At 44.5% G+C, this 16,321-nt stretch overlaps 1 protein-coding gene across 2 annotated transcripts in view; it reads left to right on the forward strand.

Annotated features, from left to right (window-relative positions):
• The window catches only part of LOC144706158 (RNA helicase family protein), a 90,805-nt gene that overhangs the window by 29,966 nt on the left and 44,518 nt on the right, over positions 1 to 16,321 (forward strand). For both annotated transcript variants that reach the window (XM_078579066.1, XM_078579065.1), the window contains exons 9-13: positions 8,188 to 8,267; positions 10,875 to 10,997; positions 11,181 to 11,267; positions 11,799 to 11,899; positions 15,042 to 15,099. In XM_078579066.1, the coding sequence (XP_078435192.1) occupies positions 8,188 to 8,267; positions 10,875 to 10,997; positions 11,181 to 11,267; positions 11,799 to 11,899; positions 15,042 to 15,099 (449 nt within the window). The remainder of the gene's footprint in view (positions 1 to 8,187; positions 8,268 to 10,874; positions 10,998 to 11,180; positions 11,268 to 11,798; positions 11,900 to 15,041; positions 15,100 to 16,321) is intronic.

Below are 16,321 nucleotides of genomic sequence, written 5' to 3' on the forward strand. Positions count from 1 at the left end.
GTGGAAAACATGAAGGAGCAGAATAAGATGAGTATGAAGGGAGCAGCGGTGGGTCAGGAAGTGGAGGCAGATTCTAGTCGTGAAAGCTATGATAAAAAAGGCAAGAAATCCTTATACGAGACAAACATTGAGATAGATGATTGTATGACAGTGGATGATGTGGTAATCAGATGCCGGGGTGAAGAAGACAGGGATTCCGACTCTCGGATTCAAAAAGTAACAGATGGATTGGGATACTGGCGGGAGCAGAGCACAGAAGGGGTTGATCCGGTACTTCCATGAAATGCATATCATGGAATGTGCAAGGGCTCGGAGACAAGCGGAGAAGAGGTATAGTGGGGAGATACCTACGTGAATGGGGAGCAAATGTGGTGTACTTGCAGGAGACCATGTTGGAAAAGTGTGAGGCGCGGGATTGGAGAATTGCAGGTGGAGATTTCCTCACTGGATACTTGCCTGTGAATGCGGTAGGAAGATCCGGAGGACTGATGGTGGCCTGGAATGAGACATTGTTTTCTAAAGAAGACAGTTGGATGGGACTTTTCAAGGCAGCAGTTCAATTGAAGAGGGGGATAGTTTTCAGATGGTGGTCATATCAGTCTATGGGCTGGTGAACCCAGTTCTCAGGGTATCCCTTTGGGGAGAGCTGGCAGAGGTGGTGTCAAAATATCAAGGATTACCACTACTGTTTGGGGGTGATTTTAATGTGGCGTTGGAGGCGGAAGACAGGCCTAATGGAGCGGGAGGATGTGACCCAGGATCTGAAGAATTCTGGCTCTTATCGCAGATGCATCACTAAAGGAAATGGGGCCAGGGGATTGCACATACACATGGAGGAGCTCGGCGGGCCCTACAACTCTCTTGCGGCTGGATCGATTTCTATGCTCGGTGGAACTCCTTGAAAAATTCCCCCTGGCAGATGTGAGATTGCTTCCTCGATCGTTGTCAGACCACACTCCGATAATTTGGCATTCGCAAGAGAGAACCTCGTGATCCACATATTTACAAATGGACAGGTCTTGGCTTCTAGAAGAGGGCTTCAAGAAGGAGATAACAAGATGGTGGACTGAAGTTCTACAACAGGGGTCTGCCACAATAAACCTGTCCAACAAAATTAGAGCCCTACGCAACCATCTCTTGGAATTGAGAAATCATATAAGAGAGAGGCGAAATAGAAGGTGAGTCAAAGCTCTTGCCAAACTCAGGGTTTTGGTTGACCTAGAAGATGTTGGAGTTTAACACAAGCGGAATCAAGAGAGCGCCATAAACATAGAGAGATAATAGCCAATGAGGATAAGAAAGTGGAGATGGATTGGAGACAGAGGTCGAGACAACTGTGGTTGAAGGAGGGAGACGCCGACACACGATTCTTTCATCTCGTAGCAAATGGGAGGAGGCGAACAAATCAGATATTAAGGGTGCAAGCAGGAAACCAAGAGTACGTCGGTGCTCGAGCTGTTGGCAGAGCACTGACATATCACTTTAGGAGCTTCTCAAGACGAGGGGCTAGACACCAATGGAGGTGGAGTGGAAGAGGAGCAACTAGACTAAATGGGACACAACAAAGAGACCTGGTGCATCCTTTCTCAGAAACAGAAGTCCTAGCTGCAATCAAGGGACTGAATGGGGAAGGAGCCCTGGGGACTGATGGCCTCCCAGTCTTCTTTAATAATGTCTTTTGGGAGACAATCAAGGCAGAGGTAATGGCTATGGTGGAAGAATTTCGACGAGGAAACTTTGGGTTGGAAAAAATCAATCGTGCTTATTTGGTTCTCCTCCCAAAATTTCAAGGGGCTACTAGAGTGGGAGATTTTCGACCTATAGCGCTATTCAATTCCATATATCTTATCATAGCCAAGGTCTTGGCCAATTGGCTCAGGGAAGTGATTGGCAACTTGGTAGCTCCTTTTCAATCTGCCTTTATTCCTGGTAGATAACTGATTGATGGTGCATTCGTTGCATCAGAAATCTTGACCGCATGGGAACGATTGAAAGTTAGAGGGTTCATGTGGAAAGTGGAATCTTATGGGCCTCGATAAGGCATCGTGGTTTTCCAGCCGAATGGGTAGGGTGGATGAAAAGATGTATTACATTTCACTCTTTCGCGGTGCTGGTGAATGGACGCCCCGAAGTTTGTTGGATTCAACCGCAACGAGGGGTTAGACAAGGATGCCCTCTGGCCCCGCTACTTTTTGTCTTGGCCGTGGATGCTCTTTCCATAAGCACAATGAAGGCTTGCTCCAATGGTCTGTTAAACGGTTTTCGGACCCCAAGTTTTCCGGCAGGTATTCCTCTTCTACAATATGCGGACGATACCACCTTTTTCATAGATTGTGCTGAGGAGGAGGCCAAAAACCTATCCATCCTACTTGACCTTTTCGCAGACTGTTCGGGACTACACATTAACCGCGCCAAATCAACCTTTGTCAGGTTCGGATTATTGCAAGAGGAGGAAGTTCTCTGTTCTAGAGCCTTGGGGACACCTAGTGGTACACTTCCCATGAAATATCTGGGTCTCCCATTGACAGGGGGTCGTATCAAATCTATAGGCTGGCATCCAGTAGTGGAGAAGATTGTGTGGAAGTTAGAGGGATGGCAAGGCAGAGTGTTATCGGGGGGGGGGACGATTGGTGCTTCTACGCCACGTGCTGTCAGCGCTACCAATTTTCTACCTCTCAGTGTTGAAACTACTAATGGGGACCAAGAAGCATCTAGAAAGTATGATGAGGAGATTTCTATGGAATAGTTCAGGATCGGAGGAAGGGAGGGGGATATCTCTCGTAGCATGGGATATAGTGTGCAGACCAGTTCGCTTGGGGGGACTAGGAATTCTTAAATTGCAAGATCTCAACCTAGCATTACTGGTCAAGTGGGTGTACAGACTTATGGGATAGGATACATCGATGGCTACACTAGTTTTGAAAGACATGTATGGCTCGAGTTTGAACTGGGAAGTTCGTGGATATCCAGTCCGAGCAGACTTTGCATTCTAGCAAGGGTTGAGGTATGTGTTTCCTCAAGTCCGTGATTTCTTCGAAGCCAAGCTAGGAGATGGCACGTCATTCCGGTTTTGGCTAGACGCATGGCTCCCCCTGGGCAGATTGAAGAAAAAATTCCCATGCTTGTATGCCCTTGCAAGGACCCCCCATGCCACAGTGAGCGAGTGTTGGGATGGCACATGGACCCCATGCCTAGGTGACACCTTATCTGACCAAAGACTGGAAAACTATACAAGGTTGCAGCAAACACTAATCCACCTACGCCCGCGAGGAGAGACAAAGGATGGGTGGAAGTGGATAGGCGCATCCTTTTCTGATCGAGATGCTTATGCGAAGCTTAGCCGCGGAAAGGTAGGGGAGGAATTGAGGATCCCTTACGCTTGTCGCACCATATGGAGACAAAAGTTTCCCCTTAAGGTGAAAATATTCTGTTGGCTGCTCCTCCAACGAAGAATAGTGACGAAGGTTTTTGGGAGGAAATGGCTCCCAGAAGCTTCGGCATTGTGTGCCATGCGTACAAACGGTGATGAGGATTATGCTCACCTCTTTTTTGATTGTTCCTTTGCCCGAACGGTATGGACCTGTGAGCCACTCAAGGGGGTGGATATCTCATCAGAGGTGGCGTTTTGGGAGTCAATACAAAATGGAGCACCTAGGGGGCGAGAGGGACAGGTTCGGCCCTTCGCAGTGCTATGGGCACTATGGCTGCACAGGAACGAAGTCGTCTTCAACGAATGGGAAGCATCGACGGATGTGGTGATACAAGAAGTTGCGGGTTTTACTGTTGCATGGTGTAAAATCCCAAGGCCAAGGCCCTGACCGGCCTTTTAGGCCCTCCATGTACTTATCGTTTATATTTATATCTCACTGGGAAGGTCACCGACTTTGTGTGATCTCCCTTACCCTTATTTCAAAAAAAATAATCCCACCAAGGTCTTCCTCTTCTTCCGCCACGATATGTTCCCTTACAGGAATCATATGAGGAAGAAGGAAGCCGGAGGAGAAAGGCTGCTAACAATTGTTTTTAGACATCAGACATAATTATGACGTGTTGCAATTATATAAGCTAAAGCTTAATAAAGAATATGAGGATTTATTTTTCATGAAATTCAAAACTTGCGAAGCATTTATTTAATTACTCATAATGCAGGATTATGGTTTAGGAAAAAGGTTCATCCATAAGAAGACATGCCTCCCACATAAATAAAATTTACACGATAAATCCAAACCCCTTCTCACTGTTGAACCAGCTCACCATGCCACTCTCCCAACCACCCTCCGCAAATCCTAACTGTAGATCAAGCTCCACAAGGATTTAGGAGGATTGTGTGTGGAGATAGGCCTCATGGAATTGGGAGGCAGGATCCTGGTTCGGCTGCCTTTGGGCATTCTCCAGGTGGGAGAGGTGAAGCCGATGGGGATGGTAAAGGAACATATAAAGGAACATATAATCTGGTGAGTGGATTTAGTCTCGAGAGATTATGGATGCGCATAAATTTCTCTTGCCTAACTGCCAAGGGGCCATTTGGGTTGGTAATTTTCGGCCTGTCTTGTTTTCTAATTTATTATCTCATCATTGCAAAGGTCTTGGACAACAGGTTAAGGGGGTGATTGGAGATGAAGTTGGGTCTTTTCAGTCTGCATTCATTCTTGACAGGCAGCTGGTAGACGGCGCAAAAGTAACAGGTAAAATCCTAGCAGCATGGAAGGTGAAGGGGATCAAAGGGTTCATGTGGAAATGCCACGTTGCGAAGGCATATGATTCCCTTGACTGCAATTTTTTATAGTCCTTGATGAGGAAGAGAGGCTTTCCTCTGAATTGGTAACATGGGTACGTCAACATGTTACATCTCATTCTTTGTCAGACTTGGTGAATGAGTTTCCAAAGGGGAATGTATTAATCTGCAACAAGGGGCCAGACAGGGATGTTTGTTGGCACCATTATTGTTTGTTCTGGCAATGGATGCCCTGGCCACATGCATGTTTCAATCTTGAGCACATGACTTGCTGATGGGTTTCCAGATGGCGAGTTACCCATCTGGCATTCCATTGCTTCAGTGCACAGAACACATTACAGTCGATACGGAAGGCTTTGTGGAAGGAGCTAGGAACCTCTGAACATTATTAAATCTATTTTCAGATTTCTCGGGGCTTTAGATCAATCGCGCTAAATCAGTTTTTGTGGGATTTGGGTTATCGCCAAAGGGAGGGTATAATACTCGGAAGATTAGACATGGCCATTGACGTGGGGATGTCTTTGGTGACTAGTGGTGCAGAAGTTGGAAAGGAGATTGGAGGGATTGCATAACCGACTGGTGTAGAGGGGAGGCCGTTGGGTGCTACTGCGATCGATCCTTTTGGCGATATCAATTTTCAATCTTGATCTTTAAAATGCCTACAAGTGTAGGAAATCGTCTAGATGGCGTGATGATATTTTTTTTCTTGAAAGGATCCGGGTCTGGGAATGCCAAGGGAATGTCTTTGTTGACAGAATGCCTTAACAATCTTCCCATTTCCTTCCAATGAAAAATCATGATGGCGGAGGATCTGGTCATGAATGTCTTGAAGACAACTATGGCTCGGTGTCATGCGGTCAAATCCCGAGCTAGGAACAATGCCTGGATTGAACGCGTGCCGGCCCCAGTACTTGGATGAGATCACTGAGCAGCCTTTGATTGTATAGCGGAAGTCTTGTGCAATAGCTTTAGAATGCTTGGAGGTTAGGGAAAGAGGGTGGGAATGCATCCCCGTACAGGAATAGGTTCATTGCATTAACTATCAGAATGGATTACGTATTATTCATAATGGTTACATGGGGGAACACCAGGTATGATACCGAAGTAACAAGACGAGGCGCCGTGTGCCTGGGTAGTGTCGCTTTTGCGCCTAGAGGCCCACAGTCCCCCGCTTGCGCTTACTGGTGCCGTTGCTACACGCATGCCTCGGGGCAGGCGCTGTGCACTCGTGGGCCTTGGCACTCGACACACCTGCCAGTCCAACCCCAGCCTTGGCGCTCTACACGCCAAGCACCCGCACTAACACCATCGCGTGCGACCCACGTAGGCGCCGCCGTGCTCGACTCCTCAAACTGGGTGCAGCGTGCCCAGCACTACCCGTGGGAGTGCCGTGCGTCCCACAACCATCCCGGCGCTCTCTGTGCGCCAATGCCTTAGTCTCATGGCAGGAAGTCTCCCGCCCTGTGCCCCGCACATGCAGTGCGCGCGGCGTGCGCGCGCTGTTCCCACAGGTGCGCACGCGGTGTGTACCCCTCGTGCAGGCGTGCCCGTGCGTTTTCTGTGCCTCTACCGCCCAGCCTGCACATGCCCCGCGCACATGCGGCGCTGGGAGCCCTCGCGCGCTTACCTCTAGTGGCCCGGTGCACCCAGCCCATGCGTGGCCTTGCCATGATCCACTGCCATTGCGCGTGACGAGCAGGAGCACCAAAAGGGCGTTGATTTTAAAGATCAGGGTCGGGTGTCACCACCCCGATGCGTATGGTGTTTTACGCTTAAGGACTCTATCTCAAAATCATGGGTCCACTACACGGACATAGGCCTTACACTCGGGGCTAGATTGGTAGAAATGAATGGCTTCAGTTTGAGGGGAGTCTACTTTATAGCATGGCATGTGACAGACCTTTCCCCAAAATTAGAAAATTTTGGCCCCAAGCTTGGGGATGTATCTATTTCTAGATTGGTCATGCCAAGGATGGAGAGCATTGGGATGGCACAGGTAACATGATCTTAGAGGGTGCTTTATCAGATCAAAGGGTGGAGGAGCTGCTGGGCATGCAATAGTTAATATTACATCTCCCACCTTTGAGCAGGGCACAAGGTGACCGGGAGTGGGGAGGCACCTTCCTGTCAGTAAGAAATTCCTGAGGGAAGAGTGGAGGCGGATTGCTTGATGAACTGATAACCACCACCTCATGCTGTCTTCTATGGAGGCAGAAGGTTACCATCAAGACGTGAATTTTTGGATGGTTTCCGTTAAGGCGGCGACTAGCGGCTCAAACCATCCGAAAGAGAATGTTCATGGACTCTTCAACAGAATGTGCTATGTGCACAAGAGACGAGAAAGACTGTTCCACCTTTTCTTTGCATGTTCTTTTGCCCACGTGATATGAGCATCGCTACAGATGCCCTGGGTGGACACATCCTATAACAAAGCCTTCTGGGGCCCTATGAGGGAAGGCGGATCTAGGAAGAAGGTGGAATGGGGAAGGCTCTTGGCAGTGCTATGGATGATTTGCTTACATTGTAGTGAAGTGGTTTTTAAGGGGAGGACAACCTTAAAAGATGATGTTTTTCATGACATGTAGTGTTTTGTTGCATAGTGGTTTAGAAGGGAGTAAAAAGGAGCGTCATCCTGGCCATCATTTGTATTAATCATTTATTTATTTTTAGCAGCATCAGGTTGGTCACCATTCTTGGGTGATCTTTCCTATCTTTTCAAATAAAAGGAAAGTACAGTTTACATGAAGTATGGGGACAAACATTTTAAGTGGGGCCAATTAGGACATTTGTAAAAATTGGAGAGCCCAACAGCAAAAGTGATTACAAGATAATATGTAAATAAAGCAGCATAACGCTGATGTTTTCTGTCAAACTTGCATCAGCCCTCCTCTCCTCTCCAGCTGCTCCCTGCCCTGAAGCTCTGTCGGGTAGGGTTTTGGCCAAAAACAACATATTTTCTGTTGAATGGGATAGGCCCACCCTTAAAGGCCATACAGGGTGAGAGGGTGGGGCCCATGTCACGTAAACGAAATGGGCCACTTATAACATGTGGCCCATTAGTAAATGAAGAATAAAATAAAACGAAAGAAAAGGACTGTCTAACATTTTCCACACTTCTCGTTCATAGTTTTCATGGTTTTCAGTAATCCCCGAGGACTAGTTTCCTGCATCATTTCATGGTTTTTTTTTTTAATTTTCACAAAAAAATGATTTTTATGATCCATCTCGTCTCAATGTGAAACCAGTGATACAATTATTTCTGCTTTTAATCTCTTATATCCCAACCTTTGCCTTTGGAAACATATATTTCAAAGATGTCAGATTCTGTGACTACCTTCGTTTTCTCAGTTGACACGCCTTAAAACATTTCACATTAAACGTGTAATACTGGCTTTCTCTCCGTCTCTTCACTTATTGATTTTTCTAAAAGTATTTTCCCAAAATCTTCACAGGAATAAGGTACAATCTGGATGCAGAGAGTGACATGTTGAAAAGGGAAATGAAGAGGAAATTGCAGATGTCCCAGTACAGGGTATGGTTTATTGCCTTCATTCAATTCTTTATTTGGGAAATTTTCCTCACTATGGTACTCCCCTGGTGACCTTTGGTGGCTGTATAGGGTTTGGTAGAAGAATAGGAAAACTTACTAACATGTATTGTTTTCCCCATATTGATGGGTTACAAGTGGGCCGGAAGTAAAAGAAAAGAAATTAAAGTAAAAGATAGAACTAGGACTGGTTGCGTCCAACACGGCCCCTCAAGCTGGCGAATAGATGTTGGGACTCCCTGCTTGCTCAGCAACCTGTTGAAGAGAGATCTGGTCAATCCCTTGGTAAGCACATCTGCAGTCTGGTTAGTTGACTTAACATGTTCAACATGAACATGTCCTTGGTCGATCTTCTCCCTGATCCAATGCTTATGTAGCTCAATATGTATTGTTTTATCATGTAGGACCAGGTTATGAGCAATGTCGATTGCTGCCTTACTGCAATCGATAGGTTTGTTCTGTGCCACCCCAATATCTGTGAGGATATTTCTTATCCATTGAGTCTCACTAATGCCTTTGACTAAGGCTCTGTAAGCTTCAGCACTGTATAATGTTATTACTGATTCTTTCCTGCTCCTCTACTGTTAGAATTAAGGCTAACCAAGTTGGGCCCATTAAGGGCCCAATAAGAGCCCACTAAGGGCCCATTAAGGGCCCAATAGTGAGGAGCCCAATAGGGCTTAATATTAGGTCCAATAAGGACCTTATATTTATTGGGCCTGATTAGCATCAGGCCCAGTCTCCAACGGTCAGAAAAAAAACAGCTGGATGTAACAAGTCCCAACGGTCAGAAAATATGACCGTTGGGAGCACTCTCTCTCCTCTGTGTTTTTTTGTATAAAAGGGCCTGGCGTGAAGTAATAAAGGATCTAGTTTTTTGGCCCCATTTTTCCTGTGTTCTCCTCTCTCATTCTACCACCTCGCATCCCATTCTCTCTAAATTTACATCTACGTTACCACATTTCCTCCTAAGAATGCACAGTACCCTGTCCTAGACCATCTATCTGTCACTGAACCTCTAAAATCTGCATCAGTATACATCTCCACATTGGTGTTCCCATTTTGGCTAAAGAAGATTACTTGACCTGCAGAGGCCTTCAAATATCCTAGTGCAGGAAACTCTGCCTGCAAATGAGACTGTCGTGGACTATCCATTAATCTACTCAACAACCTCCGTGCAAAAGCTTTATCTGGTTTGGTATGATTCAAATAGATGAGTTTCCCAATCAACCTCTGATATTGCCCTTTGTCCACTTGCGCTTCTTCCTCACATAGATTAATGGGTAGAGGAGTGGGTTTGCATCCACTCATTCCTGATTCTTGAAGGAGATCAAGAATATACTTGTCAATCTCACCTTGGTCATACCTTGCCCATGCTTTGACAACTCCCACGACACTGCATCTCCCCTAAATGCCTTTTCTTGTAGCCATGATCTGTCCATCTTGAAGTATGTGGACCTGCTCTGGCCTTCTTGACCCTGCCATACTATCAGGGACTCGTCTGACAACAGTGTGTGGAGTGCTCAGACATCGGCAAACGGGAAACTCTCCACCAATTCCACCAAGCATGGGAATATATCCAAGTGTGAGAACATGGTGGGCCCCTCGTGTGACACGTGCGCACACAGCCCAAAAGCCCCATGTCCTGTAACCCTGCTTCCGATATGGAAACTGAAAGGCTGATGATTCCAAGTCTTGCCTTCCAGCTCCATGGGGTCTATCCTCATCTCCAACATCACATTAAAGTGTGTTTCCCTCTTCTGGTGACGAAACTATGAACTCTGCCTCGCTTTACGCTGGGCTGCCTGCGATCTGCTGGTGGGCCATGCACTCACCGTGGTTGCCATCTTCCTCCACTAAACCTTGCCGGTGGTCCACGAATATGTTGCCGATATTTTTAACTTCATTACCTCTGTTATATCAGTAGGCTATCACTGTCAGTCCTCTGCTGTCACCTATGTCAGCCCTCCGCTTGACGACCCAAGGAGAAGAGTTTCCTTTGACCTACTGCTGCTGGGAAGGTTAGCGGTTGGGAGTAAGAGAGGGGTTGGGTGGGTTGGTGGGGGTTAGATTGCCGTAGGGGTTAAATTGATTAGAATTCAGGCTACTGCGACCCCATAGGCATCTGGGGTGAAACCAAGCATAAATTTGAACAAACTGAAAACTCATAACATTTGAACTGAGGCATGTAAAGATGCCGTGGGTCCTGTTGTATAAAATGTCTTATATGATCATGGAACCAGGGTAAATTTAACCCCTCTGAAAATCATTCAATTAAATATGGGTCCTTGGAATTCTTATGCCCCCCACATTCTCGTCATTTACCTCACATCATTCCCACCAGAACTTCAACCTGGTATCAAAGTCTATCTGAACCATTTAAATCCCTGGAGATTCTGAACCATTTAAAATTTATATGATATAATATTTAATTTATTTGTCATTTTTGCACATGCCATTTTTCCCATAACAAAGATCAGTGATGGTGAAATAATATAATGAATTAGTCAGGAATGATGGCATGAGTTTTTTTTTTGAATAAAATGATGGCGTGATTTTTACTAGCTATTATCATGGTACTTGTCTTCACAGGAAATGCAAAGTGCCAGATCTTCTCTTCCAGTTGCAGCACTCAGAGATCGTTTATTGCTGCTTTTAAAAGAAAATGATGCACTTGTTGTTTGCGGGGAAACAGGATGCGGGAAAACAACACAGGTATGTGTCATGGCAGAAAATGATTATCCAGTTTTATCCACTTGAGCAGTTATATTCTATATACCTATTTCAGTAGTTTTCATTTCTGCAATGGATGACTGCTGGCACCTTTATGGTTGCATTGTTGTTTATATTTTTCTAGTGCATCATTTTAACTTCATTTCTAATCAGATATACTTTTAGGTTCCCCAATTTATCTTGGATGATATGATTGAATCAGGCCGAGGAGCCTATTGTAATATTATCTGTACGCAACCAAGAAGAATTGCGGTAAATAATCCTTTTGGTTTTTCCCATGTCTTATTTTTCTTTTTCTACTGCTTTTGCCATACATTTGATTCTTATATCTCCACTTTTTTGTTGGTTTCGTAATAGTATATAAGATTTATAATCTTGAATACTCCAATTTCATGCACAGTTGTTAATGGAAACTTTCATGTTTCTAATCTTTTTCCTCAGAATAGATCTGATTCCTTTAGTGTTATTCAAATTCAAAGCATTTTTCTTGAAAAAAATAGTTGTTGAATCTGAATTGAAGAGTTGTCTTTTTAGAGCCTGAACTGAAAAATATTCACAATATAATAGGATTTGTATTTCATGTTTGTATTAGTATAAGACTTGTCCTCAGTTTTTGCATCCAAAGCATGAGCCATGATTCTGTCAGGAAAAATGATGGAAAAATGATTTAGAAGGATGAGCCATTTATGGAAAAATGATTTAGAAGGATGTTCTAGGGGATTTATTTTAGAGGATCTTTCAACTTTATATAGCTGTGGTCTTTTTTTTTATCCTCTTATATAGGCCATATCTGTCGCTGAAAGGGTATCAGAGGAGCGTTGTGAACCTCCCCCGGGCTGTAGGAATTCGTTGGTTGGCTACCAAGTTCGTCTGGACAGTGCCAGGTAAGGGAGACTTCTGAGAATATGAACTTTGAAAATATTTTCTTAAATATTTTGTTTTCACATCGCATGGAAGTAGGCAGATCTCCTCTTCCACATAGGTAAGGTCAATGATGGGGACCCCTCTGGAAGACGACCCTTATTGCTTTTGTTTCTCTGTTTGGAACATCTGTGAGGGTTAGTGCGTTATCTTTTTGGATTGATCCTTCTGTTCAAATGCAAACGAGACTTTATTAAGTTATCAGAATACGATAAATGCTTATTTGAGTCAGATTGCATCAAATTCATGAGTGTTATTGATTAAATGGAGTGACATTACAGTCTGGTAGATGAATAATCCCTTGACCATTTTCTTAATCTTTCTTGAAGCGAGTATTCCTTACAGAACGAGAACTTAGTCTTCACTTTCATTCATGAGCTTAGCCCCATTCCTTTTTCCTGCTGCCTTGTGACAAATCCATATGGATATTTTCTGCCCGTGAATGAGAGCGACTACTGAGTCCTCATTCCATATGAAACACCCGTTCCGTTGCTTAACTCTGAAAATTGTACACAATCACTACATTTATTGAGAAATTAGAGTAATATCATTTTACTCTTTAGAATGTTTCTATATTGGGCTATGCATTTTTTTATTTTTGGTTTTCATAGAGGTCTCTGGTAAATGTGAAAGAAATGTCAGCGCCAAGGATGAGAAGAGGAAAGGGACCAAGGAGAGATTGAGAGACAGAATGTAAGGGCTAGGAGAGAGGAAGGAGCTTGAGATCAGAGGGGAAGGGGGATGACCTAGAGAGAGGTTTCATTAGAGATAGAGAGGGAGTGTGTTAGTAGGATGCAAACACAACTTCTGTAGCCCCTTATCCAGTGACTTACCCCAGTGCTTATAGACAAGCCCAAAAAGAGTTAGCACCTATAGTCTTGTTTTTCCTTCCAATAATGTTGTATCGGCAAGTTGGCATTCCACATCAAGTACAAAAGAAAATATTGTCGGAAGCTCTTGACGGGCAAAATCATAGCGCCGTGGCAAAGAGAGGGGAAGAAAAGCTTCATGTGGAAAATTGACTGTGCAAAGGAGTATGACTCTCTTGATTGGGACTTCTTGTGGGCCTTGGTGAGGAAGAGACACGTTCCAGTAGAATGGATGAAATGGGTAAGGAGATGGGTGACTTTCCATTCTTTTTCGGTGATAATGAACATCAAACTAGAGGCCGGATGGATCCATTCCCAAAGGGGAGTTAGGCAAGGATGCCCTTGGCAGGACGCCTTGGCTACCTGTACTATGTAAGTATGCACACGTGGCATGCTGAAGGCTTTCAATCGATGAGCTTTCCAGTAGGCATTCCATACTTTAGTATGCAAACAACACTACCTTCTTAATGGAAGGCTTAGCAGAGGAAGCTTCAAACCTTTCAATGTTATTTGACCTCTTTGGAGACTTCTTGGGCGTGCAGGTAAATCGAACCAGATATGCTTTTCTGGGGCTTGCAGATTAGCAGGAGGAAGAGGTTCATTGCTCTGAGGCTTCATGGACTCCCATTGGGACGTCACTCATGCGCTACCTGGGGTTGCCCTTGACAAAGGGGCAGATGAGTAGGCCCCAATGATTGAGAAGGTGGTAAGGAGACTAAAGGGCGGGCAGAGCCGTGTACTGTCAAAAGTTGGCCGGCAGGTATTGCTGAGGTTGGTGCTCTCTGCAATCTCAAAATTTTACCTCTCAATTTTCAAGCTGCCTAAGGGGATCAGATTCTACCTGGAATTCTCGATGAGTCTCTTTTTCTGGAATGGGCCCTTGCCGGGGAGTAGTAGCAGATCTTCTATGGTATTGTGGGAGGTGGTTTTCTGGCTGGTAGAGCAAAGTGAGCTGGGGGCACTACATCTACAAGACATGAATATTGCATTGTTGACAAAATGGGTGGGCAAAATTGTGGGACCAGAGTAGACATGGCCACAAATGTCTTGAGAGATAGTTATGGATGGAGATGAGCTGAGAATAACGGTCGACCTAATCAAAGGGTAATCCATTTTGTAGCTGGTCCTGAGACAGATTTTCCCTCAAATTCAGATTTTTTTAAACCAAACTATGTGATGGAGCTTTATTCTGCTATTGGACAAATGACTAGTTGGCCCGAGGCAACTTGCAAGAGGCTTTCCCTGTCTCTTTGCATTGACGCGGAACCCAAAAGAGTCGGTGTGAGGACTGTTAGGATGACACATGGAGTCCGATTGTGGTGGGTGCGCTGTCTGATCAGAGGGTGAACAAATTACTGAACATGCAACAACCTATCTTACATCTGCAGCCCACAGATGGAACACAAGACAGTTGGGTGTGGAGGGCTGCATCTGTTTCACTTTGGGATGTATACAAGAGGATCAGAGGGGATATAACAGAGGAGGGGTCCATCATTAGTGCATGTCTGCGTTTATGGACCCACAAGTTCCCATTAAAAGTGCAGATTTTTCAATGGCTGCGTTTTAGGAGATGAGTTATGACAAGAGTCTTCCAAAAGCGTATGAGTGGACAAGGCCAGGAAGACTGCTCTCACATGCTTTTCGTGTTTTCATTCGCTCAGGCAATTTGGAGATTGCAGAAGCTCATCAGGTGGATGTGACATCTTGTGAGGGATGTTGAAGCTCACTCAAGGGTGGTGCATGTAGAGGACACTTGGGGTGGGGAAGGCTTCGTGCAGTGCTCTATTTGATATCACTGCGCCGCAATGAGGTTGTGTTTTAGGGAAGGGCTGTGTTGCTCGATATTGTACTACATAATATGGATAATTGTAACACCTTCTGGTCTAATATGGATTGAAGGACAGGTGGATCAAGCAGGTTGGTCATGCATTTTTCAATAAGATGCATATTGTTGATTTCGAGTTGATTACCAATTTTGGGTGATCTTCCCTTTTTTCTTTAAAAAGAATCCAATTTTGTGTGCATGACCTATTGAATGGATTTCTATGATATATTACAAATAATAATCTGTTAGATAAAATTTGAGGCAATGCACATCATCAATATGACAATGTACTATGTGATTTCTTACTCATTTTCTATCTTTATTTCGTTATCAATCTATGATCTTCATTTCTTCAAAAAAAATCAATCTATGATCTTCAACCTCAATTGGACTTTAAAACACTGAATGCAGGAGTGAGAGAACAAAGCTTCTCTTTTGCACAACTGGAATCCTTCTCCGTCGACTCTCTGTAAGTTCTGTGTTTAGATATGTCATCTGCTTCATATATATGGGCTTAGGCCCTTGTGTATCTCTCCGCTTTCTCTGCCAATATGCATCAAACTATGCTATTGAATGAAGTTTGAGACAGTTATGTTGTATCAGATCCAACGATCTTGGGCTCCTGTTATGTCGTTTCCAATGCCATATTCTGCTCCCCCAGGTCACACATGGTGGTGGCCTCTAGCTTCATCCTTTGCACTGTGTTTTGCATTCTTTCTTACCTGCTTTGTCACACATGACTTCAAAGGCGGCCTCCTTAGTGGCTCTTCTACCAGTGTCTGAATTGTGAATCCACAGAATCAGTTAATACAACTCGTGAGTCCACAACGGGGATTTAAATCCATAAGCACTACTGAGAAAATCTCATGACAGGAAGAGGCCTTGAATAAGGAAAAAAATTATTAAATTAGGGGAGATTTTATATTGCCTGAGGAGTGAATGAACGGGGCTTTCTTGAGGGCCTAAAGTGGAGGGCTTGAAAGGAAGGAGGAAAAGTGACAATGCTTGTGGCCTCCTCTGGCCATGACAATCAGTGGCAAGAGTGGCCTTGAGAATTACAAAAAAGAGTTTTCTGAGCTCTAGCAGACCTGAGAGAAGATTATGGTAGTTATTAAGAGGATTATTTCAGAACATATTCCTGACACCTCATTGCACAACAAGATGGCCCATTAGAATGAAGGGCCTTATGAAGTAAACAGGTCACGTTGAAGAGGAAGTTCATAATTAGCCTTAAATAGAGATCTATGTCTCTACTTCAGCGTGGAGAACTGTATCTATATACGATACATCTCGTGGAAATAGATTGTCCCTGAGCTTAATTCAAACTAGCATGGTTTTCATAAATATCACTGACATTGATTGCCTTCAAAATGCATGTCTCTGGAGAGTGAATGGTATGTGCGTAGCGATAAATCTTCTCAAATAACCTTGACTGGTTTTCACTTGTTTAGCTTTAGCTTGTATTAATTTCCATCAGGAGATTATTGTTTTCACTAGAAGGCAAAATTTTGTGTCTCCTTCTGGCGGCTAGGGTTTAGACAGGTGGACCAAGGAAGTGTGTGAGGAACAACAAAGTGTTTCACCGATGCTGATTATGCAGGATCTCTTGCCTTTTCTCAAGGCAGTAGGCCAGCACAATCTGTCATCTTGTGTGATATTATCGTCCTGCGCCTCCTCAGTGACACCTGCGG

The sequence above is a fragment of the Wolffia australiana genome, chromosome 7 (assembly GCF_029677425.1).
Source record: "Wolffia australiana isolate 7733 chromosome 7, ASM2967742v1".
Classification (NCBI taxonomy): Eukaryota; Viridiplantae; Streptophyta; class Magnoliopsida; order Alismatales; family Araceae; genus Wolffia; species Wolffia australiana.